At 30.0% G+C, this 26,107-nt stretch overlaps 2 protein-coding genes across 2 annotated transcripts; one reads left to right on the plus strand and one right to left on the minus strand.

The window, feature by feature from the left end:
• Positions 1 to 8,790: 8,790 nt before the first annotated feature.
• On the minus strand, positions 8,791 to 12,215 carry LOC117933698 (PR5-like receptor kinase). The gene is made up of 6 exons (XM_034855189.1): positions 11,400 to 12,215; positions 11,217 to 11,255; positions 11,048 to 11,083; positions 10,826 to 10,879; positions 10,657 to 10,680; positions 8,791 to 10,118 (listed from the first exon to the last, which is right to left on the minus strand). The coding sequence occupies exons 1-6, from the start codon at positions 12,193 to 12,195 to the stop codon at positions 8,983 to 8,985; spliced, it is 2,085 nt and encodes a 694-aa protein (XP_034711080.1). The 5' UTR covers positions 12,196 to 12,215; the 3' UTR covers positions 8,791 to 8,982.
• A 4,933-nt stretch (positions 12,216 to 17,148) lies between these two features.
• LOC117933464 (rust resistance kinase Lr10-like) lies at positions 17,149 to 20,992 on the plus strand. The gene is made up of 3 exons (XM_034854838.1): positions 17,149 to 17,906; positions 19,662 to 19,691; positions 19,781 to 20,992. Exons 1-3 carry the CDS (start codon positions 17,210 to 17,212, stop codon positions 20,869 to 20,871), a joined length of 1,818 nt encoding a protein of 605 aa, XP_034710729.1. The 5' UTR covers positions 17,149 to 17,209; the 3' UTR covers positions 20,872 to 20,992.
• Positions 20,993 to 26,107: the final 5,115 nt, after the last annotated feature.

Raw genomic sequence — 26,107 nt, forward strand, 5'->3', positions numbered from 1 at the left:
TCAAGGGAGTTACAGAAGTTTTTTCTAGAAATTGCCTTTGTAAGTATGTCTGCCAACTGATATTTCGATTTGACGAATGGAAACTGAATAATCTTATCCTCAAGATTCTGTTTGATGAAATGTTAGTCCAACTCTATGTGCTTCGTACGATCGTGTTGAACTGGATTGTGGGCTATGTCAATGGCAGCTTTGTTATCGCATAACAAATTCATTGCAAAACTAGGGGCAAAACCAACCTCTGTTAGTAACTGTCGAAGCTAAAGGAGCTCATAGAGTCCTTTTGCCATGCCTCGGAACTTAGCCTCTGCGCTGGACAGTGCCACTACCTTTTGCTTCTTGCTTCTTGCTTCTCCATGTAACTAAATTGCCACTCACAAATGTAAAATAACCCAAAGTAGATTTCATGTCCAAGATATTCCTTGCCCAATCCGTATTCGTGTACCCTTCAATATTCAGATGATTATTCTTGGAGAACATCAACCTTTTCCCTGGTGAGGACTTTAAATAGTGAAGGATTCGAGTTACTGCACTCATATAGACTTCACTAGGACAATGCATGAATTGGCTCACTACACTTATGGCGTAAGCAATGTCTAGGCGAGTGTGAGATAAGTAGATGAGCTTACCCACTAATCTTTGGTACCTCTCTTTATCATCTAGCACTTGATCTAAGTATTCCCCGAGCCTATGATTCTAAGCAATTGGAGTATCCACCAGTTTGCACTCCAATAGTCCCACCTCTGATAGTAGATCCAATACATATTTCCTTTGAGATAGGAATATGTCTTTTTGTGATCTTACCACCTCTATTCCCAGAAAATACTTTAGCTCCCAGGTTCTTCATTTCAAATTCAGTAGCTAAGTGTTCTTGTAGCCTCGAGATCTCTTCTACATCGTCCCTTGTGATAATCATGTCATCTACATAGACTATTAGAGTTGTCACCTTGCCTTGTCGGTGTTTTTGGAAGAGAGTATGGTCAGAATTGCTTTGATGATAACCATACTTTCGCATAGTAGAACTAAATTTGCTAAACCACACCCGAGGTGACTGTTTCAACCCATACAACACTCGTTCCAATTTGCAAACAATCTTGGTCTCGAAAGATGTTCCATATCCAGGAAAAATGTCCATGTATACTTCCTCTTCAAGGTCGCCATGGAGAAAGGCGTTCTTTACGTTGAGCTGGTGTAGTGGCCAGTCTAAATTTGCTGCAAGAGACAATAGAACTCTAACAGTATTTAGTTTGGCCACTAGTGAGAAAGTTTCCAAATGATCTATATCATACGTTTGTGTAAATTCTTTCTCCATAAGTCTGGCCTTGTATCGGTCGACAGATCCATTAGCTTTATATTTTATAGAGAACACCCATTTGCACCCCACTATTTTCTTCCCTTTCCGGCAGTGAGACTAACTTCCAAGTATTGTTCTTCTTTAAAGCTTCTAGTTCTTCCCATACAACTTCTGTCCATTTTGGATTGAGTAAGGCCTCTTCAACACTCCTGGGAATATGGCAGTAGGACAACGTCTAAGTAAATGTCATGAGAGGTTTTAAGTGGACACATAATTTGTAATTGGGTACTTGGACCTTCTTTCTTCCTCGTCGGGAAAGTATCTATTTGGTGGTTTGCCACGGTTATGTTTGAAAGGCAAAGCATAACCTACAGGTGTCTCCAAAACATTAGTTTGTAAAGATGTGGTGGGAGTGCTTACCTCTGAAATATTCCCAGGATGAGAGTCTTCGGGCACTTGGAAGTGAGGAGGTTTGTAGTTTTAGGTTCATCATTTACGAGTTCTTCATTTTCAACCTCTCCATTTTTTGGTGCTTCATTTCCTTCATTTCTAAGTTCTACACGGTTATATGCATTATGCATTTGAGATTCAATTTCTCCATTTTCAATCTCAAGTCTTGAAGTCATCTCACCTCTTGAAGTCATCTCACCTCTTGAAGCCATCATCCAATTCAGCTCTTCAACCTGAGTCTCTCCTTGAAGAGGAGAATTGGGTACTAATGATGAATAAAATATTTCGGATTCAAGGAATGTAACATCCATGGTTATATAGGTACAGTTGGCAAGGGGATCGTGGCACTGATAGCCTTTTTTATGTAACCCATAGCCCAAGAACAAGCACCTAACTGCACATGGGTCCAGTTTAGTATGTTGATTTTTGTGGAGATGGACAAAGGCAACACACCCAAAAATGCGAGGAGGAAGCATCAACGTAGAGAAACATGAGTAGAAAGAACCTGTAGGGGAGTCTTGAAATCTAAGACCTTGGAAGGCATACAGTTCAGTAGATACACAACAGTAGTCACCGTATCCCCCCAATGGCGACTAGGCACATAAGCTTTCCAAGAAGTAAAGCACGAGCTGTTTTTAAGATATGTCGATTTTTTCTCTTGACGACGCCATTTTGTTATGGTGTCTAAGAGCACGATGTCTCATGGACGAGGCCATGATGTTGGAAATAAGTTTGAAATTCATGATTGATAAATTCTTCGCCATTATCCAAACGAAGGATTTGAATCTTGGCTGAGAATTGTGTCTGGACCATGGCATGAAATGCTTGAAAAATCATGAAAACTTCGACTTTGGTCTTCATTTGGTAGAGCCATGTCATGCGGTTGCAATCGTCGACAAAAATCACAAACCAACAATGACCAGAGAAAGTGGTTATCGGGGAAGGCCCCCACATTGACCACCCGATGATTAAGCAATTCATGAAACCAAGGCTATACTAGAACCATAATGAGCACTTACAAATTTCACATAAGAGGTGGTTGGTGGCTAAAATGAAAATATATGTCCAAAGAAGCAGCAATTCATACTGTTTCGTTCCTGAGACGAGAAAGTCAACAAACACTAATACCTCAATTGCCAGGCAATGATTTTCCTGTTCCATCACTTCTGTGTTGTCCACTTGATGATCAGCTCTACTATCTTCACTTAAGTTCTCATATAAAGACATAACTTCAGCAAGTGCTCCACCATCACTGAAGCAATCTCTTGAGGTACGCTCCACACGACCATTTGATGCAGGTCCAGCATAGGCTAATAGCAACTAGGAATAAACCATCATATAGTCAGATCAATGCAAATTTAAGTAGCCAAATATCAGAATTGGATGCAATCATTTTATAGGACGTGAGCATGAAGAAATGGTTTTAAATAATATTTTTGTTTCTAAATGGCATAAAGGACATCACCACCATTATTATTGAAGAGGGTTTCCAAACAGATAATAAAGCAAAGATGGAATGCACCAAATACAATAAATAATAAGAAAAAGCAAAGGGTAGATCAAAGGTATTTCTAAAGTACACCTCTGAAATCCAAGTAATGACATTTTGGTTGTCTTATACCAGAAGATGTACCGGCTAAGGAAGTTGTATGGTCACTCAAGTAGAGCACGGTCTATGGGTGGTTGCTGCTGAAATGTTATAAGGAGACACTGACGGACCAAAATCAGGTATGGCTTAATTTTCTATGTAGAAATTAAGTTTCAAATTAGAAATTAGATGTAGAAATTAAGTTTCAAATGATATTGTATCGTACTGAATGTAGAAATTAGAAAATGACACATATAAATCCTTTCTAACTTTCTCTTTTGTGTAATATGATTCAAATATAAGTTTCAAATTTTCCTTATATTTATTTGTATCTTATTGAAATCATCTATTTTGCCTACAGAAAGTGGAAATCAAATATTAAAATTGGGATTAAAAGATATAAATGATAAAATATTAAAAAAAATATTAAATATTCAAGTTAAAGGTAATATAATATTTTTCATGTAATAACTTTTAATTATGTTTAGTTGTTTTTTGAAGACTATTTAAAAAAATAATTATATAAACATGTAAAATAATTAAAAATAAAACATCAAATATATAAATTATTTTTAAAACATATTCAAAAACATTAAAAATATGTTTAAAATATTTTAAATTTTAAAATAGACTTTTATCATATAAAACATTATAAAACGGTTTTTTTAAAAAAATATACTCAATAACTATTTTCGAAAATAGTCACAAATAGAACCCAAACCTTTCGTAAACAATACTTATTACTTAAAAATAATTAAATCTAACATATCGACTATGCATACTATGGATCACATTGGGAAAGTTTTTTTCTTTTAAATATGTAACTTTTTTATAATTTAAAATTAATGAGTTTTCAAAGTTTCAAAGTAGTTTTTGACTTGGGATAAATCAAATAATAAGATTTGGAAATATTTTTATTTATTTATTTATTTATTTTTACTTTCTTTAACAGTTTTTAGGCTATAAACAGCCTTATAGGGCTTTCTTATAACATATTATTGGATGGCTTAAATAGCTTGTTAATTTTATTACCTTAAGGAGTCTTTTATTTCAAACCATAGGGGTTTTTGTTTTTGCTTTCCAATTTTTGTTTTGTTTTATTTTAATTTTTATGAAGCGCCTATATATGGGTTTGAAGGGTGTCATTTCATGCTCCATGTAGGCATGAGCCCTGATACGAGGTTTTGAAGACAAATTTCACATAATTTTTTCATAAAACTATTTATTAAAGCATGACATTTTTAAAATAATTTTTGAATTTATCACACTTTTTATAACATTAATTAAAAATTATTATAAACCCTAAAATTTGTCTATAATTTATTTTTATACTTAGTTTTGAGTTCAATTTTGTCTTTAAATTTAAATATCGTTTATATCTGAATTTTTTATCCACTCACACCTTTTTAAGTTGTTTGGATTTTTATTTTTTTCTTTTCTCCTCTCTCTTCCCACTACAACTTTCTCTCCACCCCATTCTCCCCCACCCCCATCCTTCTATCCTTCCTTTTCATTTTCTTTTTCTCCACCTCTTTTATTTTTTTAGTTTTGTTTTGTCTTCCTTTCCATTTTCCTCCCCTACCCTCTCTTCCCATCCCCAGCTCAGACTGCCACAGGACCACACCCCTTTCCCCTCTTCATTTTCCCTCTCTTTTTTTTTTCTTTTGTTTCTTCTTTTCCTCTTCCCCACACCCATTTCTTCCCTCACCCAAAAACCCATCCAATCTCACCGCCGCCTGTAGCACCGTCGACGCCACTGCCGGCTGGCAACCCCCCTTCCACCCATCTCACATTTCCCCATTTTCTTCAAATTTATGTAAGTTTATTTTTTTATTTTATTTTTATTATTATTTCTATTTAATTTTTACAGTAATTTATTATTGATTATTAAGATTGTTTGTTTGAGCTAATTTATATTATTTTTGGGTTTGCATTTACCGGGGATATTATTTCTAAGCTTTGGGTTAAGTTTAAATAATTTGGATATATTTTAAACCTTGTATTTTGATTCGGGTATTGTTTGTTAATGTATGTTTTATTTGGATTTAGTAATAATTGGATTTTGGATTTGGATTCGCATATTAAATTAGGTTTGGATTATGTGGTATTAAATTTAGGTTGAATTAAATTTATTTTGTTTTATGATATTTCGGGCTTGACTAAATTGCGGGGTTATTGGATACGGATATTGATATGAGAGATATTTTTGTTGGGTATATTAATTAATTTGGATTTATTTTTATTGGTAAAATTTATTGGACCAATTTGAAATTTGAACTTGAGCTTGAATAATTATTTTGGACTCTGTATATTTCTGGATATTTACATCTGGGCTCATTTTTGTTTTGCATGGACTACACGGATTTATGACATGTGGAGAATCAAATTTCATAGAAGAAAATGAGGTTTACGAAAGTTGTAAATGGGGCATTAAGCTTGTTGTAGGCTTGTCTAGGTACATATTTTATTTCCTTATTTCTATTTAATTTCATTTCTATTAGTTCATGTAAATGTTTTTATATATATAGGTGTATGCAGAATTGAATAGTTGATAACTTAAAATTTTTGTTTTAATAAAACGAATAATTAGCAATTACGTTTTAATAAAAACAATAGTTTAGAAAATATTTTTTTAATAAAAGAAAGTTTTTTTTTTCTAATAAAAATTCAAAAAAAATGTTTTTAGGAAAATCCAGAAAATTATTTTTAATAAAATTCAAAAAATTATTTTTACCAACTATTGTTTGGAAATTTATTTTGTTTAATAAAATTTGTCTAAAAATTGTTTTGTAAATAAAAATTGTCCCAAAAAGTGATTTTTAAATAAATTATGTTTCCTTCATTAGAATTAGAATGAGATTAAAAGTATTTTTTATAAATAGAGATTTTAAATAAATTTTTTTATGAGATTAGGATGAGAGTCTTTTGCAAATTAAAGTTGTAGAAATCATTTTTCTTGATAAAGTTGGGTTGAAAATATTTTTGTAAATAAAGTTTGTAAAGAAATTAATTCCTTTGTAAATAAAATCAAATTGAAATACTTTTGCAAATAAAGTTTTAAAATTTCATTCTTTTTCTGGTAAAAGTAAAAATCTTTTTATTGCAAAATTGAAAATTTTGTAATAAATTTTTTTGATACTTTTTTTGAAAATTGAACACAAATAAAATTGAATTAAACCATTTATTGGAAATGAATTGGAACATTTTTATAAATAAATAAATTGAAACCATTCATTTGAAATTGTTTTTAATTTAAAATATTCTTTTTTTAATTAGATTAATAAATCAATTTGATTAATTATCTTGTCATTTACCTTGTATACTATTATAATTTACTTTTATGATTATTTTTTTGTATATTGATTTGTGTTATTAATCTTACTATTCATGATTAATTAATTAATTATCATAATTCTCTCAATTCACTTACTAGAAATGTAGGTATACGAGCCATAATTAATTAATTAATTAATTAATTAATTAATTAATTTTCATAATTCCCTCAATTCACTTACTAGAAACCAAATAGGTAACGCAACCCTCAAATTTAGATTTAGTTTTTGTAAATATGTCTTTTTCCAAAAAAATGAGTCAAATAGAATTTTTTTTCTCATTTTATTTTTCCTTTTAAAAATAAATTAAAATAAGCGGCAACTTTAATTTTTTTTTTAAAAATCAAATTTTCACAAATAAAAAAAGAGAGTCTCGTTGTTTCGAGTGGGGATGTACTTAAAAAATGTGGGTTTGCAATTATCTTTTGAAAAAAAATTAAATATGATTTTTTTAAAAATAATTTTAAAATTTAATTGAAATTATCTATTCAGAAGATAACTTTCAATTCAATTCAATTCCTTAATTATGCAATTGATTTGCGAATAGTTTCAAAAGTATTATATTTTAATAAATATTTTTAAAATTTTTTTTTTTCTTTTTCAAAGCCCCTTGAAAAAAAGTTCCTTTTCAAAAGTGGTTGTTTGCCTTGATTTTTGATAAATTAAAAGAATCATTTGTAAAAAATTGATAGTTTAATTATTGATAAAATTATGACATTTTGTATCACATAAGGTTTTTTTTTTAAAAAAAGGTCATATAGTTCTTTGTCTTAAAATCATGTTTTCAAGACACAATTTTAGTATATCATTATGAAGTAATGTATTGAAAAGGGATGATAATGAAACAAATTTTTTAAGGTATCCGCTCTACCTTATCCTTAATGAAATGAATTTGAAATTAAAATAAATAGGTTAAGAGTAGGTTTGAGATTCGAGGCATTACCTTATCCCTCTATGCCCCAATTATATATAGCCAATTTTAAAATATAATTTAATTTAATTTTTTATATTCCAATTTTTAACACAAATTATTTTTCAATAACATAAATTATAAAAAAATTATAATATTTTATTTATTTTTAATATATATTTTTAATAATAAAAAAAAGTTAAAATTAATTGTTTAAAAAAATTGAAAATTAAAAGAAATTACACGGGGTGGAACCCGCCTCACCTTGTTTAAATGTTTTTATTAGAGTGGGAATGATAATTACTTGGGACCCAACCCATGATTTCATTACATTATTAGTAAAGTATTATGAAGTTGTGATGAAGACATGATTTTAGTATTTTATCAAGAAGTTGTGTATTAAAGACACTTTTTAGTTTTTTTTTGTTCCCCCTCTTCTATCTTTTTCTAATAGTTTTTTTTTTTTTTAATGTAAATTAATTTATTTTTTATTTCTTTTTCATGTTGTTCTATTTTTATTGTTTTTTCTGGGTTTTTTTTAAAAAAATTTATATTTTTTTTACCATTATTCTATATACATGAAATATAAAAAGTAGTATGAATGTTGCAATTAATTTATTTGTAGAGGTTTATTTTGGGACGATGTGAACCAAAAAAATAAAAATAAAAACAACTGAAAATGAGTAAACATTAAAAATTTTAAAAACGCTTGGGCCTACACTTTTAGATTGGACCAGCACTTTTGGATAGTTCAATTTTTTTTGTGTTTGATTAAGCCCACCTAAGCTAAGCCCCATGAGGGATTGATAGACCCTTCACCTAACCCTTCACTTAAGCCCACCTAAGTTTTGCCAAGGACACTCTGTCTTCTGTTCCTTTTCTCTCCATTTTGTTGCCACCAGAGTGCTAACTTACCATTAAATAGGGATATGCCAAACCAACCCCCATATGGAACTTTCCTTTGTTTGTAGGAAGCATGCTACCTAGTGGTAGTCGAAGCTGCTGCACTTGGTGGTACAGTTTGCGAAGCTGCTACCTACGAATTTTTAGCTCTAATACAACACTTGCTGAAAAAAAATGTTAAATTCTATATATTGAAATAAAACTTCAGCTCCATGAATCAAGATGATTGTAATATGGTTTGTCACAAGTCTTTAATCACTACTCTGCAACCATAAATATTTTTACTTCAGAATATTAAAAAATGAACGAAACTTGCTTGAAAGGAAACAAAACTTTATTTAAGAATTTCAAAGGCCTTGGAGAAGACGACTCATGTATGGAGACCTTCTAGGAACCAAGCCAGTGCTTTAGGACAAATACATTTGATACATGAAAAGCAACAATCCTTACATCTAAGCCAAGAAAACATTATCAAGGGACAAAGCATGCAAGTAGATACAATGTGGCACTACCTTCCGGTTAAGGTGATTGTATCCATGGCATTAAGTGATGAAACCGGTACTCCTACTTGATTGCTCACCTGATCCTCTACCTTCAATACATCATAATATAGAGAAGGCTTAGGAGGCATTTGCAAGAGTTCAATCTCACCTTCTAGCATCTTCAATGCTTTGCTCATGGAAGGACGGTCTGTGGGCTTCATCTGTATACACCATAATGCAACTATCACCATTTTTTTTACAGATATTTTTTCATTATCTGTGGCATCTCCCATTTCAATGTCCTCCCCTTGGTAAAATTTATCATAGATCCATGATGGGAAGTATATTTGACTTGAGTGATCTACTAATGCATTCAAATTCTTCCTTTTACCCACCATTTCCATCAACAACATTCCAAAACTATAAACATCGGCCTTGTTTGATATGCATCCAATGTTTTTGTAGAACAATTCTGGAGCAATGTATCCCATTGTTCCTCTTGCTTTTGTGAGAGAAACAATACTTTCATCTGTTGAATACAACTTTGCAAGGCCGAAATCTGAAACTTTTGGAGTGAAGTCTTCATCGAGAAGAATATTGTGTGGTTTGATATCAAAATGTAGAATTTTCATATCACAACCTTGATGTAAGTATTCAATCCCACGCCCTACTCCAAGTGCAATCTTATACAACCTCTCCCAACTTAAGGGGGTATTGTTTTCATGTTTTGGAAAAATAAACTTATCAAGAGATCCATTAGGCATGAAGTCATATATAAGAGCCCATTTTGAACCTTCTATGCAAAATCCAACAAGTTTCACCACATTAATATGATGGATCCTTCCAATTGTAGCCACTTCATTGATAAAATCTTGCCCATCAGCTTTAGACATAACCAGTACTTTTACTGCAACAACTCGACCACTCTTGAGCTTTCCTTTATAAACAGAGCCAAAGCCTCCTTGTCCTAATTTATCCTTGAAACTGTTGGTCATCTTCTTTATATCATAATAAGAGTACTTTATGAGTTGAAGACTTTTGTGATTTTGCAGGAATTCTTCAATATTATCATCTAATGATAAGTGTCTTCGTCGAAACTTGTAGATTAAATAGGCAAACATGAACATCCCAAGTACAATTCGTACTCCAATGTTTATCATGACTGAACATACATAAAGCAACACAAAAAATATGAAATATATTAGAAAATGTTTATGATCATATGCATTCCATTAATATTAAATCCACCAAGTAAACCATTAGGCAGTTGCCTTTCTCATTAATCTAAAAATAAAGGTATTGTGAAACTTTTTGAGATTGGATTGAGTCTTGAACTGTGCTGCTTAGGGGCTCTCTATGGAAGTAATATGCTGATCAGTAGTAAAGAAAAAATTGGGGCTTTGGATTTGGAGGCCTCAGTTCCAATCCCACTGTTTTGACTTTTTGTATACAAGTGGACTTGAAACTGAATTTAGATAAGAGTATATGCATTCCAAATCCCCTAAGCTACTACTACTACTACTAATAATAATAACAATTATTATTATTATTATTATTATTATTTTTAATTCCTCTGGCTTTTGATTTTATAAATGATCGAGGTCTTGGTTGGATAAAAAATTCTAAGGTGTTCATATAAAAAAACTACATTATACATATTATTGCACAAAGAATTAATAGTTGGGAACGGGAAGTCTCACCAATCTTGTGTAATATCCAGGCTCCTGATAAGAAAATTAAGAATAACAGAAATTAAATTCAGAGAAGAACATGAATTAAATTAAGTTATAATTATAATCGTCAAATCATCCTTATGATGACTACGCAAAATAAAGTTGGTAAAATGTAACGGAACTCCCTCAAACTTACCAATGAACTCAATGTCATTGTCAAAGTAGTAGTCCCAATAATATCGTTTAAGTGCTACATGATTGAATCAAGCAAGTAATATGAGCTTTTGCAAGCATAATCGAATGCAAAACAATTCTTTATAATTGGAAGAAGAAACGAAAGTAGGAATTTCAAGTAATTGAGTTAATATGAAGAGAGAGCTCTAAGTCAAATTATCTAATCGAAACTACTAAGCCTCACCTTTCCTTTTAAAATTTGAGGAATCCACTAAGTAGTCTGTGAATAAGAGAGGATATTGAATTCAAAATAAGAAAGATATAAGTGAAAATATCACCATTATTATCACTGAAACCAAAAAGAAAATTATCGAGAAATAAGGACAAAAAGATAAGAAACTCGGAGGCCTTACAAGTTACGTCAAGCAGAGAGTTAATCAATGTCTGGATCCCTGCATGATTATATATTCATATATACACATTATTTATTCATGGGGCGGTTCAAAATTGACTTCAAAGTTTTCGTCATGCATGAATCACATTTAATTCATAACTCCAAGCCTCCTTTACGAGGCTTCAATGATAATCTTACTCACATTTTGGCTTGAAGCAGACGCAATACCAACATCCTACGGCGCTGGAGTTGCTGGAGTTGTGGCATTTGAAAGTATTGCTGATCAAATTCGGATCACAGTATAGCCCTTTCACACTGCATTCCATGTAGCAGATGGAATACAGAAATGAAAGTTCAAACCCCATGAGTTGCTCTTCTTGCAAATCTGACATTGATAAATGTCTTCCCTCCGCAACGGCCTTTGACTGAGTGACAATATTCCCGTCCAAGATGCATGAATCGGGAATATCTCCGAACTCCAAATCTCCAACTATTGCATACGCGTATGGTTGCGAGAAAGGGGAGCTGCGATTCGTGTTGCATGGAATGATAGGAATATACTTATTATGAATCTTGTCACCAGTGATCAGCCATGGGCATGTAATGAAAACTACAGAACTAGAATTTGTAGGAAAGTCATATCCAACTGAATCATCACTCAAGTAATAGAGAGGATAGGAGAAACAGTTTCCCATGCCCTTTTTCTTTAGGCCCGGATCCACTACCCGAATGGTATAGCTACTGTAGTTGATGTCTGCAACATGGTACTTTCTGCCGTAATTGAGGTTTACCATAGTACGATTATTTTCACAGATCAATCCCAAGTAAGGATAACCGTGGTCGTAATCATCTTCCAAATAGAAAGGGTCACTGATGTTCATATCTCCGCAAGAAGATTTGAAGGTCTGATTTTTATCAGCAACGCAAACAGAAAGGAAGCACACATGGAGGATTGTTAGAAGCCCTACTCCCACAAGATTTTCTTCCCTCAACATCATAAACTTAGAGAGAGAGAGAGAGAGAGAGAGAGCTATTACTTTGTTTTTGAAGTTGCATATTGTAGTGATAATTAAATACACAATTACCCTAACCCAACTCAACTATCTTGACTCATGTCTTCCAAACTAGTTTTTTCGGTCATTGTGTTTCTCCATCATGTAAGACAAATGCTAAACCAATTTAGACGTCCAAATTTTTTTTCTCATTTTCACATTGACAGTCAACATCAATGTATATGATTTTATGTCATTCCAATTAATTCTTTTGAAAATAATAACATTCATGACAAAAATAAACCATTAAAGGAATTGGTCAAACATTCTACCATTCAATCCTTACTAGATACATCAATGACTCCACAATGTTTGAAATTTCAACGTAGATACCTTTCTAGACTATCCTTCCCAATAATGCTTTTAAATATAGTTGCACCCATCTTCTCATGAAAAACAAAGATTATTAGTCATAGATCCCTAGTGTTTAATTTTTTTAATTGGTATATTTGGACATTATCCCCAGCCCATAAATTGTGTAAAATTTTTTGGTACCTGTTTTTCAATGAAAATAAGAAACCATAGAAGGAATATGTATATCCTTGTTATAGACATCAACTTCCGAATGTTTATACATTGACACCTTTTTTACTTTACAATTAATTGAGCCAATTTTTAAAATCCAAATAATTCCTAATAATTAAAGATTCATTAAAGAATTTAAAATAACAAGTTTCACTTGTTTAGAATATATTTACTTAATAAGAAAATTTAAAAAGCATAGTTGTGCACATAAGAACAAGAGTAAAGTCCAACATATCATATATTAGTTTTGGTTTATTAATTTTTAGTAGTTTAAAAATTATTAAATTCATCAACAAATCCGATAAATTAAATCTTTCTTTATTTGAAGTCTATTTTTATAGTAAGAAAATTCATAAAAATATAGTTATATGTAGAGGAGAAATAAAAGTGTTATTATAGACTAATTTTTGTTTATAATTTCTTATATTAATTGGGTTATTATTCGAGTTTCAAATTGTTTTTAAAAATTACTAAACTTTTTAATGAATCCAATGTCGTAAATTTTGTTGGATTTGAAAATTGTTTGCTGGATTTGAAATTTGTTTGCCTAGTCAAATCACAAAATTAGTGATGCGTAAAGAAAAAAAATAGCAAACATATTCATAATGAACTTTAGTACTAATTTGATATATTTTGAATTTCAAATTATTTTAGAAATGAATAAATCGTGTATATCAAGTGTTTATTTATTTTGGAATTTATTTATCTAATAATATTTTTTTAAAGAAATTAAAAGAAAATTCTAAAAAATATCTGTAATTAAGAAATATTATATCTAAATATTTTTTCTAGTGGTTGGTAGAGAGAATGAGAAAGAAAATTATGTTATACTTAATTTATTAAAAGAAAATGAGAAAGAAAATTTAAATAAGACATTACTCATCAACTACCAAGATTTAAAACCCTTATTTCACTCCTTGTTGACAACATCAACTACCCCACTACATTGAATGTTGAAAGTTGACACCTCCAAAGAGTCCACAATGTTTGAAATTTCAACGTGGATACCTTTCTAGACTATCCTTCCCAATAATGCTTTTAAATATAGTTGCACCCATCTTCTCATGAAAAACAAAGATTATTAGTCATAGATCCCTAATGTTTAGTTTTTTTAATTGGTATATTTGGACATTATCCCCGACCCATAAATTGTGTAAAATCTTTTGGTACCTGTTTTTCAATGAAAACAAGAAACCATAGAAGGAATATGTATATCCTTGTTATAGACATTATCGACTACCGAATGTTTATACATTGACAGTTTTTTTACTTTACAATTAATTGAGCCAATTTTTAAAATCCAAATAATTCCTAATAATTAAAGATTCATTAAAGAATTTAAAATAACAAGTTTCACTTGTTTAGAATATATTTACTTAATAAGAAAATTTAAAAGCATAGTTGTGCACATAAGAACAAGAGTAAGGTCCAACATATCATATATTAGTTTTGGTTTATTAATTTTTAGTAGTTTAAAAATTATTAAATTCATCAACAAATCCGATAAATTAAATCTTTCTTTATTTGAAGTCTATTTTATAGTAAGAAAATTCATAAAAATATAGTTATATGTAGAGGAGAAATAAAAGTGTTATTATAGAATAATTTTTGTTTATAATTTCTTATATTAATTGGGTTATTATTCGAGTTTCAAATTGTTTTTAAAAATTACTAAACTTTTTAATGAATCCAATGTCGTAAATTTTGTTGGATTTGAAAATTGTTTGCTGGATTTGAAATTTGTTTGCCTAGTCAAATCACAAAATTAGTGATGCGTAAAGAAAAAAAAATAGCAAACATATTCATAATGAACGTTAGTACTAATTTGATCTATTTTGAATTTCAAATTATTTTAGAAATGAATAAATCGTGTATATCAAGTGTTTATTTATTTTGGAATTTATTTATCTAATAATATTTTTTAAAGAAATTAAAAGAAAATTCTAAAAAATATCTATAATTAAGAAATATTATATCTAAATATTTTTTCTAATGGTTGGTAGAGAGAATGAGAAAGAAAATTATGTTATACTTAATTTATTAAAAGAAAATGAGAAAGAAAATTTAAATAAGACATTACTCATCAACTACCAAGATTTAAAACCCTTATTTCACTCCTTGTTGACAACATCAACTACCCCACTACATTGAATGTTGAAAGTTGACACCTCCAAAGAGTCCACAATGTTTGAAATTTCAACGTGGATACCTTTCTAGACTATCCTTCCCAATAATGCTTTTAAATATAGTTGCACCCATCTTCTCATGAAAAACAAAGATTATTAGTCATAGATCCCTAATGTTTAGTTTTTTAAATTGGTATATTTGGACATTATCCTCGGCCCATAAATTGTGTAAAATTTTTTGGTACCTGTTTTTCAATGAAAACAAGAAACCATAGAAGGAATATGTATATCCTTGTTATAGACATCATCAACTACCGAATGTTTATACATTGACAGTTTTTTTACTTTACAATTAATTGAGCCAATTTTTAAAATCCAAATAATTCCTAATAATTAAAGATTCATTAAAGAATTTAAAATAACAAGTTTCACTTGTTTAGAATATATTTACTTAATAAGAAAATTTAAAAAGCATAGTTGTGCACATAAGAACAAGAGTAAAGTCCAACATATCATATATTAGTTTTGGTTTATTAATTTTTAGTAGTTTAAAATTATTAAATTCATCAACAAATCCGATAAATTAAATCTTTCTTTATTTGAAGTCTATTTTTATAGTAAGAAAATTCATAAAAATATAGTTATATGTAGAGGAGAAATAAAAGTGTTATTATAGACTAATTTTTGTTTATAATTTCTTATATTAATTGGGTTATTATTCGAGTTTCAAATTGTTTTTAAAAATTACTAAACTTTTTAATGAATCCAATGTCGTAAATTTGTTGGATTTGAAAATTGTTTGCTGGATTTGAAATTTGTTTGCCTAGTCAAATCACAAAATTAGTGATGCGTAAAGAAAAAAAAATAGCAAACATATTCATAATGAACTTTAGAACTAATTTGATCCATTTTGAATTTCAAATTATTTTAGAAATGAATAAAACGTAAAGTTATGTGTAAAGAAGAAACTAGCTAACTCATTCATAATAAATTTGGTATGTGAATTTTTAATATTAATTAGATCAATTTCTAGTTTCATGACTTAGTAATAATTGAATCCATTTTGTTGAGTTTTTAGTATTTAAAAAATTAGTTGATTGCATATATCAAGTGTTTGATTGATTTGAAATTTATTTTTTCAATAAAAAATACACAATTGCCAAAACTCTAGCCAAATATCTTGAGTTATGTCTTGTAAGTTGTTTTTTTGGTCATCAAAGACAACAATGTTATCCCATCATTTAAGACAAATGTTTTAAACCAATATGGACATCCAAACCTTTTTCTCAGTAACATCCAATTTTTAGTGCTTATTTTTCTATGACAAAAAAAAAAAAAACCATGAAAGGAATTGGTCAAACATACACCTTCTTGGAAGATCCTTAATTCCCAATAATTCTTTTGCAAAAACTCACTTTTCATTGTTTGGTCCTTCTCATTGATACACCATAGACGTTATTCCTCTTTGGCATATCTTGTGGAAAAAATTTTGGTGCATCTTTTTCCATGGAAAATTAGTAATGACAACCACCTAAGAATTAGGCAAGCCTTTCTACCCTCATCTCTATCCTTGTTGGATGCATCAACTACCCCACAATGTTTTGTTTTGACATTTCTATGTTCACACCTTCCTACTCTTAAGTCTTATGAAAAAATAACAACCATTTTTCATTGAAAAAAAAAATCCTGAATAAAGAATCACTCAAGCTATTTTTTGAATATTTCTTAAAGTCTTGCCGGTGGACATTGCCCCAAAAACCCCACCTAATATTTTTAATTGACACCTTCCTAGATGTTATTGTAATATTTTTATTAAAAACAAGATAATATTTTTAATTCTTTTGGTGTAAAGTTACTTATCTTTTTAATGAGTCTAACATTATAAGTTTCACTGGATTTAGAGTTTGTTTGTTGAAAAAAAAATGTAACAAAAAAGAAAATTAAGAGGAAAAATAGAAAAAATAAAAAATAGATTTAAAATCAATAAATTATTTCAGTAAACTACTTCAAACTCATTTAACTTATTTATTTATTTTATGTAAAATTAAATAATTTTAAAATATATAAATTTTAATTATGTTTGATTTTCTTTAAAAAAAAATTCTTATTATTTTTTCTTCTTTGTTACTTTCCGTAGTCATACAATCTTTCCAATCCGCAAGGTCACAAACTTTGACTCCAAGTACCTAAGTATTGAATAGTTTTGTGTCAGAGATTAAAATAAATAAATAAAACGCTCCATTTATTAAGAAGATGCAAAAGAAAGAGTAGAGCTTGTTCCTCACTCCTTTGCAAAAATTCCAAATCTAATGTCCATTGAGGGGCTCATCAGTAGCTTGCAGTACTGCAGAGGAGACTATCAGATGAGCATTTCCTTGAAAATGGTATTCCTCTATCTGTGTTGCTGCTTGACTGTAATAATTAGTAGTTTTGCAGAGACTGGAGTGAGCCAAGATGAGTGCATGGTGTCACATAGTTGCAGCCTCCAGGGCCCCCCCATCCATTTCCCATTCCGGCTTAAAGGCCACCAGTATCCAGACCACTGTGGCTGCTCTTTGTTTGAGCTCTCCTGCACAGAGAGGAATCAGACGATTCTAGAGCTGCCAGACTCAGTAAACCTCTTGGTGAAGGAAGTAAATTACAGATCTAAGGAAATCCTTGTTCAGGACCCTGATAATTGCTTCCCAAGGCAGTTTCGTAATCTCAATTTAACTTCCTCTCCCTTCCAGTTCTTGGATGATGACGTAGAGGACCTCACCTTCTTCAACTGCCCTTCAAGAAACAGTACTATATATTATGATGGATACTGGGTGTTACCCATCTCTTGCCTTGGAGGGCCTGGCTTCCAAGTTTATGCTGTTTATTCATCGGCAAACCCCAGTGACGTGTACCTACCATCTTGCAGCAAGATGTACAACGTCAGAGCAGCTCCTTCTTACTTTATCGACCCAGTGGAAAATGCTACTCGGCTGAAATGGACCAAGTTGCCACACTGCGAAGCAGAAGGTAAGACATGCAGCCCTACTGGAAATTAACTGTTGATATACTATCTCAAATCAAAAGTAGTTTTGTTAAAGATGGTGTTTGTTTTTTTAACCTAGAATATAACTTGCTTTGAGACTTTACATCATTTGTTTTTATTGTTTCGTTGATTTATTACTTATTTTTTAAATTTTTTGACTGAATAAAAATAACTAAAATATTTTCCGTCTTCTTCTAAATACTAAAATTAAATCATAATAACTAAAGTAAACGTGATTTTGTTTTACTATTTAAAATTTGATAGAAATAAAATATTAATAAAAACAAATAACTTAATACTTAACACGACTAAATACTATTTAATCTTAGCTTCTATTTAGAATTAAGTTAAAAAAAATCAAATATTTCCCAAAAGTGTGATATTGGTAATGTTTTTCTTCAAAATGCTTTTAATATAGTGTTTTTTTTAACAGTATTTTTAAGATAATAACTTAACAAAAAACATTAAACATGATTTTTTTTTTTAGTTTTTTATGTTTTTCAAATTTTACCAAATCCATGAATTTTTTTCAAAAATACTTTGTAGACTAGAAGTGATTTTTAAAAATATTACCAAACGAACTCTAAGTTTGATTGTTCAAATATAATATGACACGAGATAAAACATTGAATAATATATCATATTCCATATTTGGTTGTATTGGATAAGTAATAAGATATATCATTTCACCGCTTTTTATATTCCTTAATTCCCTATCCATGGTATAATAATCTCAAATTGAGGAATGTCATGTACATGTCTATGAAATTAGTATTTTATGCTTCTTATCAATTTTCTTCATTTTTTTTCAATTTTCTATATTATTCATTTATAACACAAGTAATTGTGATTAAAAAATTTTAATTTATAATTAAAGAAAGGACTAATATATATATATATATATATATATATATATATATATATATATATATATATATATATATATATATATATATATATATAATATCATAAAATAATACAAATATATGTATTACTTAATATAACAATCATAAATATGTTTTTCATTTTATCTTTTATTCTTTTAAATTAAATATAAGTGTAATATAATATATCATATTTGATATAATACCCCAAGATATCATGCTTTTGTATGTGAAGACACTTCAATATAATTGTAAAGAAAGTGAAAACAAATTTGTTAGGAAATTGATGCAGAGTCATGGAATGATGTATGTGTGTTCAACTTTTTATCTTTAATGCAGATGATCTCTATTAAACTGCATTGTCACATTATTCTTTTCTAAATATGTACTTAAAATTTGATTGTTCCTCATTAAAAATGGCTGCAATCTGTGAATTTGGATTCATTTTTCCTTTTAACCAAGAAGAACAACTTCCTCCTATATGAGTAATTGCTGCAAAGTGTTGGTTAGGATGTATATTAATATAGGGTTTAGCTTTTATATTTTTCTGCCACAAAATAGATTGAACCAATGTGATCAGTTGATGAAGACTGTCCACCCAAGACAACTATATATGTGACAAAATGGGGATTAATGATCTGGTGCCAATTTTAGTACTTCAAGCCTAGGGAAAGTTCTTTATCAAAGACCTGGCACAACTAAAATTAATTGACCTCAAAAATGAAACTAGAGAGGCATAAGGGTCACAAATTAGAGACAAGGCTGAAAATCAAGATGCAGTATACATATACAATGTCAGTGATTTTTGTTTATTTAATCAGCCTGACAAACTAATAATTTTATTTCCTTTTACAGGTGCAACAAAAAAAAAGTTAATTGTTATAGGTAATTTGCAGTAACTTGTTGCTTTTCCTTCAATCACTAAAAGGAAAATCAATCTTGACCATTTTTATTATTTTTTTTTCCATATGCAGGTGAAATCCTTGGTTCCCTTTTTCTTGTGACACTTGTCTTTGCACTCTACCGAGTTTATAGCTCAAATGAATTGAAAAGACAACACAAAATAAAGGTTATAAAGTTCTTGGAAGATTACAGAGCCCTCAAGCCCTCAAGATACTCTTACAATGATATTAAGAGGATTACAGATGGGTTCAAGGAAAAATTAGGTGAAGGAGGTTATGGAACTGTCTATAAAGGAAAGCTTTCTAATGAAATTCTTGTTGCCGTGAAGATCTTGAATTATTCTAATGGAAATGGGGAAGAGTTTATTAATGAAGTGGGAACAATAGGTAGAATCCACCATATCAATGTTGTTCGCTTGATTGGCTTCTGTTCTGATGGGTATCGAAGAGCTCTTATCTATGAGTTTTTATCAAATGAGTCGCTAGAAAAATTCATATTTTCAAACCATTCACTTGGTTGGAAAAAGCTTCAAGATATTGCTATAAGCATAGCCAAAGGAATTGAGTATCTTCATCAAGGATGTGATCAAAGAATCCTCCATTTCGACATCAAACCTCACAATATTTTGCTAGATCATAATTTTAATCCAAAGATATCTGATTTTGGTCTAGCCAAATTGTGTTCTAAGGAGCAAAGTGCAGTTTCTATGAGTGTAATTAGGGGGACCATGGGTTATATTGCACCGGAAATGATATCTAGGAATTTTGGCAATGTTTCCTACAAGTCAGATGTTTATAGTTTTGGAATGTTATTGATTGAAATGGTAGGAGGAAGGAAAAATATAGACACTACAGTAAAGAACACTAGCCAAGTATATTTTCCAGAATGGGTTTATAATCGTCTGGATAAAAGGGAAGAGTTGCACATTCCGATTGAGGAAGAAAATGATGGTGAAATAGCAAAGAAACTATTAATTGTGGGACTTTGGTGCATTCAATGGTGCCCAACTAACCGTCCTTCCATGAAATTTATTATTCAGATGTTAGAAGGAGAAGGAAACAATTTAAGTATGCCTCCAAACCCATTTACTTCCATGGGCCCAACAAGAACAAGTCCAAACATGCATCAACAAGAGTTGGCAGTCATCTCAGAAATAGAGTAAAAAGATATTTGGTTTTGTTTCTATTTTAGTGTATTATGAGCATGTTGTAATAGTTTATCAATGTAACCTTTGTGTTTAATGGCATTAAACTCTATGATATTTGGCAACAAGTTAAGTCTAAGAAGCTTCCCTAAATATTATTCAAAATATAAGCAGTTTTGAGGATTTTTGTTCTTTAGAACATGGGGTGTGAAGCTAATAAACTACTCCAGAAAGGGGTTATTATCATGTAAAAGAAAGTGTGCTTTTGGTAACTAGGAATTGGAATGTAAATAAGATAGGAAAGCAAGTGAATCATATTATGATATAGAATTTAGGAATCAAAATTCTCACAAGAGTAAGATTTAACTTCCATAACAATGAATTTTTTATTTTTATTCTCATTCTAAAAGAACAATCCAATTAAATATTGGTACTTATTTTTCAATGGCAAAAAGAAACCATTAAAGGAATTGGTCAAACATTCTACCCTTCAATCCTTGTTAGATACATCAATTTCCAAGTCTAGCTTTTTGGTTGTCAGAGACACGTTTCTCCACCATTTAATTAGACAAATGCTTCTAACTTTTTTTCTCATTCTACATTGATCATGACCATTGATATATACATTTTTGTCGTTAAAATCAATTCTTTTAAAAACAATAACATCCATATTTTAGTGCTTGTTTTTCTAAGATAAAAAGAAACCATTAAAAGAGTTGGTCAAGCATTCTACCCTTCAATCATTGTTAGATACATCAACTTCCAAGATAGCCTTTCAATCGTCAAAGACGTGTTTTTCCATCATTTAAAACAAATGCTTAAACTTTTTTCTCATTTCTTCATTAATGGTCATCGTCGATATATATTTTTATATTATTCCAATTAATTCTTTTGAAACCAATAACATCCAATTTTTGGTGTCTATTTTTCCATGGCAAAAAGAAACCATTAAAGGAATTGGTCAAATATTCTACCCTTCAATCTTTGTTAGATACATCAACTTCCAAGTCTAACTTTTTGGTAATCGAATATGCGTTTCTCCATCATTTAAGACAAATGCTCTTAACTTTTTTCTCATTTCAACATTAACCGTCACCATTGTTATATATTTTTATGTCACAAACCCAATTAATTCTTTTGAAAACAATAACATCCATTTTTTAATGCTTGTTTTTCATGGAAAAAAAAACCATTAAAGGAATTGGTCAAGCATTCTACCCTTGAATCCTTGTTAGATATATCAACTTCCAAGCTAGCTTTTCGGTCGTTGAAGACGCGTTTCTCCATCATTTAAGACAAATGTTTTTAAATTTTTTCTCATTTCTACATTGATCATCACCATCGGTATATATTTTTATGTCATTCCAATTAATTCTATTGAAAACAATAGCATCCATTTTACAGTGCTTGTTTTTCCATGACAAAAAGAAACCATTAAAGGAATTGGTCAAACATTCTACCCTTCAATCCTACTAGATACATCAACTTCAAAGTTCAGCTTTTTGGTTGTCAAAGACGTGTTTCTCCATTATTTTATTAGACAAATGCTCTTAACTTTCGTCTCATTTCCACATTGACTGTCACCATTGATATATATTTTTATGTTATTAAAATCAATTCTTTTGAAAACAATAACAGTCATATTTCAGTGCTTGTTTTCCACGGCAAAAAGAAACCATTAAAGGAGTTGGCCAAGCATTTTACCATTCAATCCTTGTTAGATACATCAACTTCCAAGCTAGCTTTTTAGTCGTTTAATACGCGTTTTTCCATCATTTAAAACAAATGCTCTAAATTTTTTTTCTCATTTCTTCATTGATAGTCACCATTAGTATATATTTTTATGTTATTCCAATTAATTCTTTTGAAACCAATAACATCCAATTTTTGGTGCCTATTTTTTCATGGCAAAAAGAAACCATTAAAGGAATTGGTCAAGCATTTTACCCTTAAATTCTTGTTAGATACATTAACTTCCAAGTCTAGCTTTTTGGTCGCCGAAGACGCATTTCCATCATTTGAGACAAATGCCCTTAACTTTTTTCTCAATTCTACATTGACCGTCACCATCGGTATATATTTTTATGTCACCAACCCAATTAATTATTTTGAAAAAAATAACATCCATTTTTTAATGTTTGTTTTTCCATGGCAAAAAAAAAAATACCATTAAAGGAATTGGTCAAGCATTCTACCCTTCAATTCTTGTTAGATACATCAACTTCCGAGTCTAGCTTTTTGGTTGTCAAAGACGCGTTTCTCCATCATTTAATTAGACAAATGCTCTTAACTTTTTTCTCATTTCTACATTGACCATCACCATCGGTATATATTTTTATGTCATTTCAATTAATTATTTTGAAAACAATAACACCCATTTTTCAATGCTTGTTTTCCATGGCAAAAAGAAACCATTAAAGGAATTAGTCATGTATTCTACTCTTCAATCCTTATTAGATACCATCAACTTCCAAGTCTAGCTTTTTGGTAGTCAAAGACGCGTTTCTCCATCATTTAATTAGACAGTGAGTTGTGATGGTCAATTAGACATTAAGCAATTTTGAGGATTTTTGTTCTTTAGAAAGTGAGCTGTGAAGCTAATAAACTACTCCTGAGGGGGTTATTATCATATAAAAGAAAGTGTGTTTTTGGTAACTAGGAATAGGAATGTAAATAAGATAGGAAAGCAAGTGAATCATATTATGATATAGAATTTAGGAATCAATATTCTCACAAGAGTAAGATTTAACTTCCATAACAATGAATTTTTTATTTTTATTCTCATTCTAAAATAACAATCCAATTAAATATACTTTTTGGTACTTATTTTTCCATGGCAAAAAGAAACCATTAAAGGAATTGGTTAAACATTCTACCCTTCAATCCTTGTTAGATACATCAACTTCCAAGTCCAGCTTTTTGGTCGTCGAAGATGCATTTCTCCATCATTTTATTAGACAAATGGTCTTAACTTTTTTCTCATTTCTACATTGACCGTCATTATTGATATATATTTTTATGTCATTAAAATCAATTCTTTTGAAAACAATAACATCCATATTTCAGTGCTTGTTTTTCCACAGCAAAAAGAAACCATTAAAGAAGTTGGTCAAGCATTCTACCCTTCAATTCTTGTTAGATACATCAACTTCCAAGCTAGTTTTTTTATTGTCAAAAATAAGTTTTTCCATCATTTAAAACAAATGCTCTAAACTTTTTTCTCATTTCTTCATTGATGGTCACCATTGGTATGTATGTTTATGTTATTCCAATTAATTCTTTTGAAATCAATAATATCCGGTTTTCAATGCCTATTTTTCCATGACAAAGAAACCAAACAAGGAATTGGTCAAGCATTCTACCCTTCAATCTTTGTTAGATACATCAACAACCCCACAATGTTTTTCAATGCTGACACTTTCCCAGACGATTCTTAATTCCCAATAATTCTTTTGAAAATAGTTGCACCCATTTTCTCACAAAAGACAAAAAGATATTGGTCATAGATTCCTAGTGTTTAGTTTTTCTAATTGGCATTTTTGGACATTATCTAGCCCATAATTTTTTTTGGAAAATTTTTTTATGCCTATTTCTCCATGGCAAATAAGAAATTACCAAAGGAATTAGTCTAGCTTTTCAATCATATCCTTGTTACAGACATCAACTACATTATAATATTTAATGTTTCTACTTGACGCTTTTCCAAATGGTTCACCCCAATAATTATTTTGCAAAAACTTACTTTTCATTGTTTAGTCCTTCTGATTGGTACATCATAGACGTTATTCCTCTTTTATAAATTTTGTGGAAAACTTCTTTGTGCATGTTTTTCCTTGGAAGATTAATAATAAGGACCACCTAAGGAATTAGGTAAGCCCTTACATCAACTACCCCACAGTGTTTTAATGTTTTTGTTCACACCCTCCTACTCTTAGGTGTTATGAAAGCAATGGCAACCATTTTTTCATTGAAGACAACAAACTAATATCACTTAAAGAATCATTCAAACCCTTTTTTCTAATATTTCTTAAAGGCTTGTCGGTGGAAATTGATAAGGTGTAAAATATATAATAATTGTTTTCAACTATTTTTGATGATTTGTTTGAGGAATATTTAAAAAAATAATTATCTAAATATAAGAAAAATGAGCAAAAAATAAAGTAATAAAAATAAAAGTTATTTTTAAAAATATTTGAAAATGTAGAAAATAGGTTAGAGAATGTTTTATATTCTAAACAAATTTTTAGTTAAGAAAAACATTATTAAATAAATATTTTGAAAACATTCTCCAACAAGCCTTGAATACCTGTTTTTCATGGAAAGTAAGTCAAGTTTAAATGACTACCATTATTTCTATCATTTCTGGATCCATCAACTGCCTTACAATGTTCCATGCTTCTATGTCGACACCTTGGCACTCCCATCAAAACAGCCACCCACTATTTCATGGAAAACAAGAATGACCCATTTCACCATGTTTTCTTATCCTTGTATTTTAAAATTATTTAATTTTTTTTTTAACATTTAAAAAAACCGGCTTGAATGAGTTGTTTTTAAAAATACTTTTTATTTTGATTTTACAAAAAAAAAAATTGTAAGTTAAATTTATATAATATATTAAATTTAATTCAAGTCTTATTAAAAATAAAAATATTTTTATTTATAAATAAAGTAAAAAATAAATTGTTTTTAATAAAATATGAATACTAATATTATAAAAAAAATCATAGATTATTTTTTATAAAAATAAAACTATTTTACTATGTATTATAAAACTATGGATATCAACATCTTCATAAAAAATATAATTAAATCTTTTTGTTAAATAATAATAATAATAATAATAATAATAATAATAATAATAATAATTAATAATATTTTATTCAAAAACAAATAAAGTTTAATATTTTTAATACGCATATTTCATGTTAAGCGGACTTGGGCTTATGTGGTTCGGCATAAATGTTATTGTGGGCCTTGAGTCAGCCCTTAGTGGGCTACCAGAATTAACTTTGTTGTCGGATACTAGTACAAGGCTGGCTTCTGGCATCAAACTCCATATCGGGCCTGACCCAATTCAAATAGCACATGATCCCAGCGTGGCCCAAGCCATTCATGCTCATGCCCTCCCATAAGCTGCCTATGAACCTTCCACTGGACTTGGCCCAGCAGCTCACTAACGAGCCTATTGTTGGGCCTAAATAGCTTGGACCGCTCCACTAATTAAATGTTATGGCCTCAATGGAGTTAATTT

This window comes from Vitis riparia, chromosome 16 (genome assembly GCF_004353265.1).
Source record: "Vitis riparia cultivar Riparia Gloire de Montpellier isolate 1030 chromosome 16, EGFV_Vit.rip_1.0, whole genome shotgun sequence".
Classification (NCBI taxonomy): Eukaryota; Viridiplantae; Streptophyta; class Magnoliopsida; order Vitales; family Vitaceae; genus Vitis; species Vitis riparia.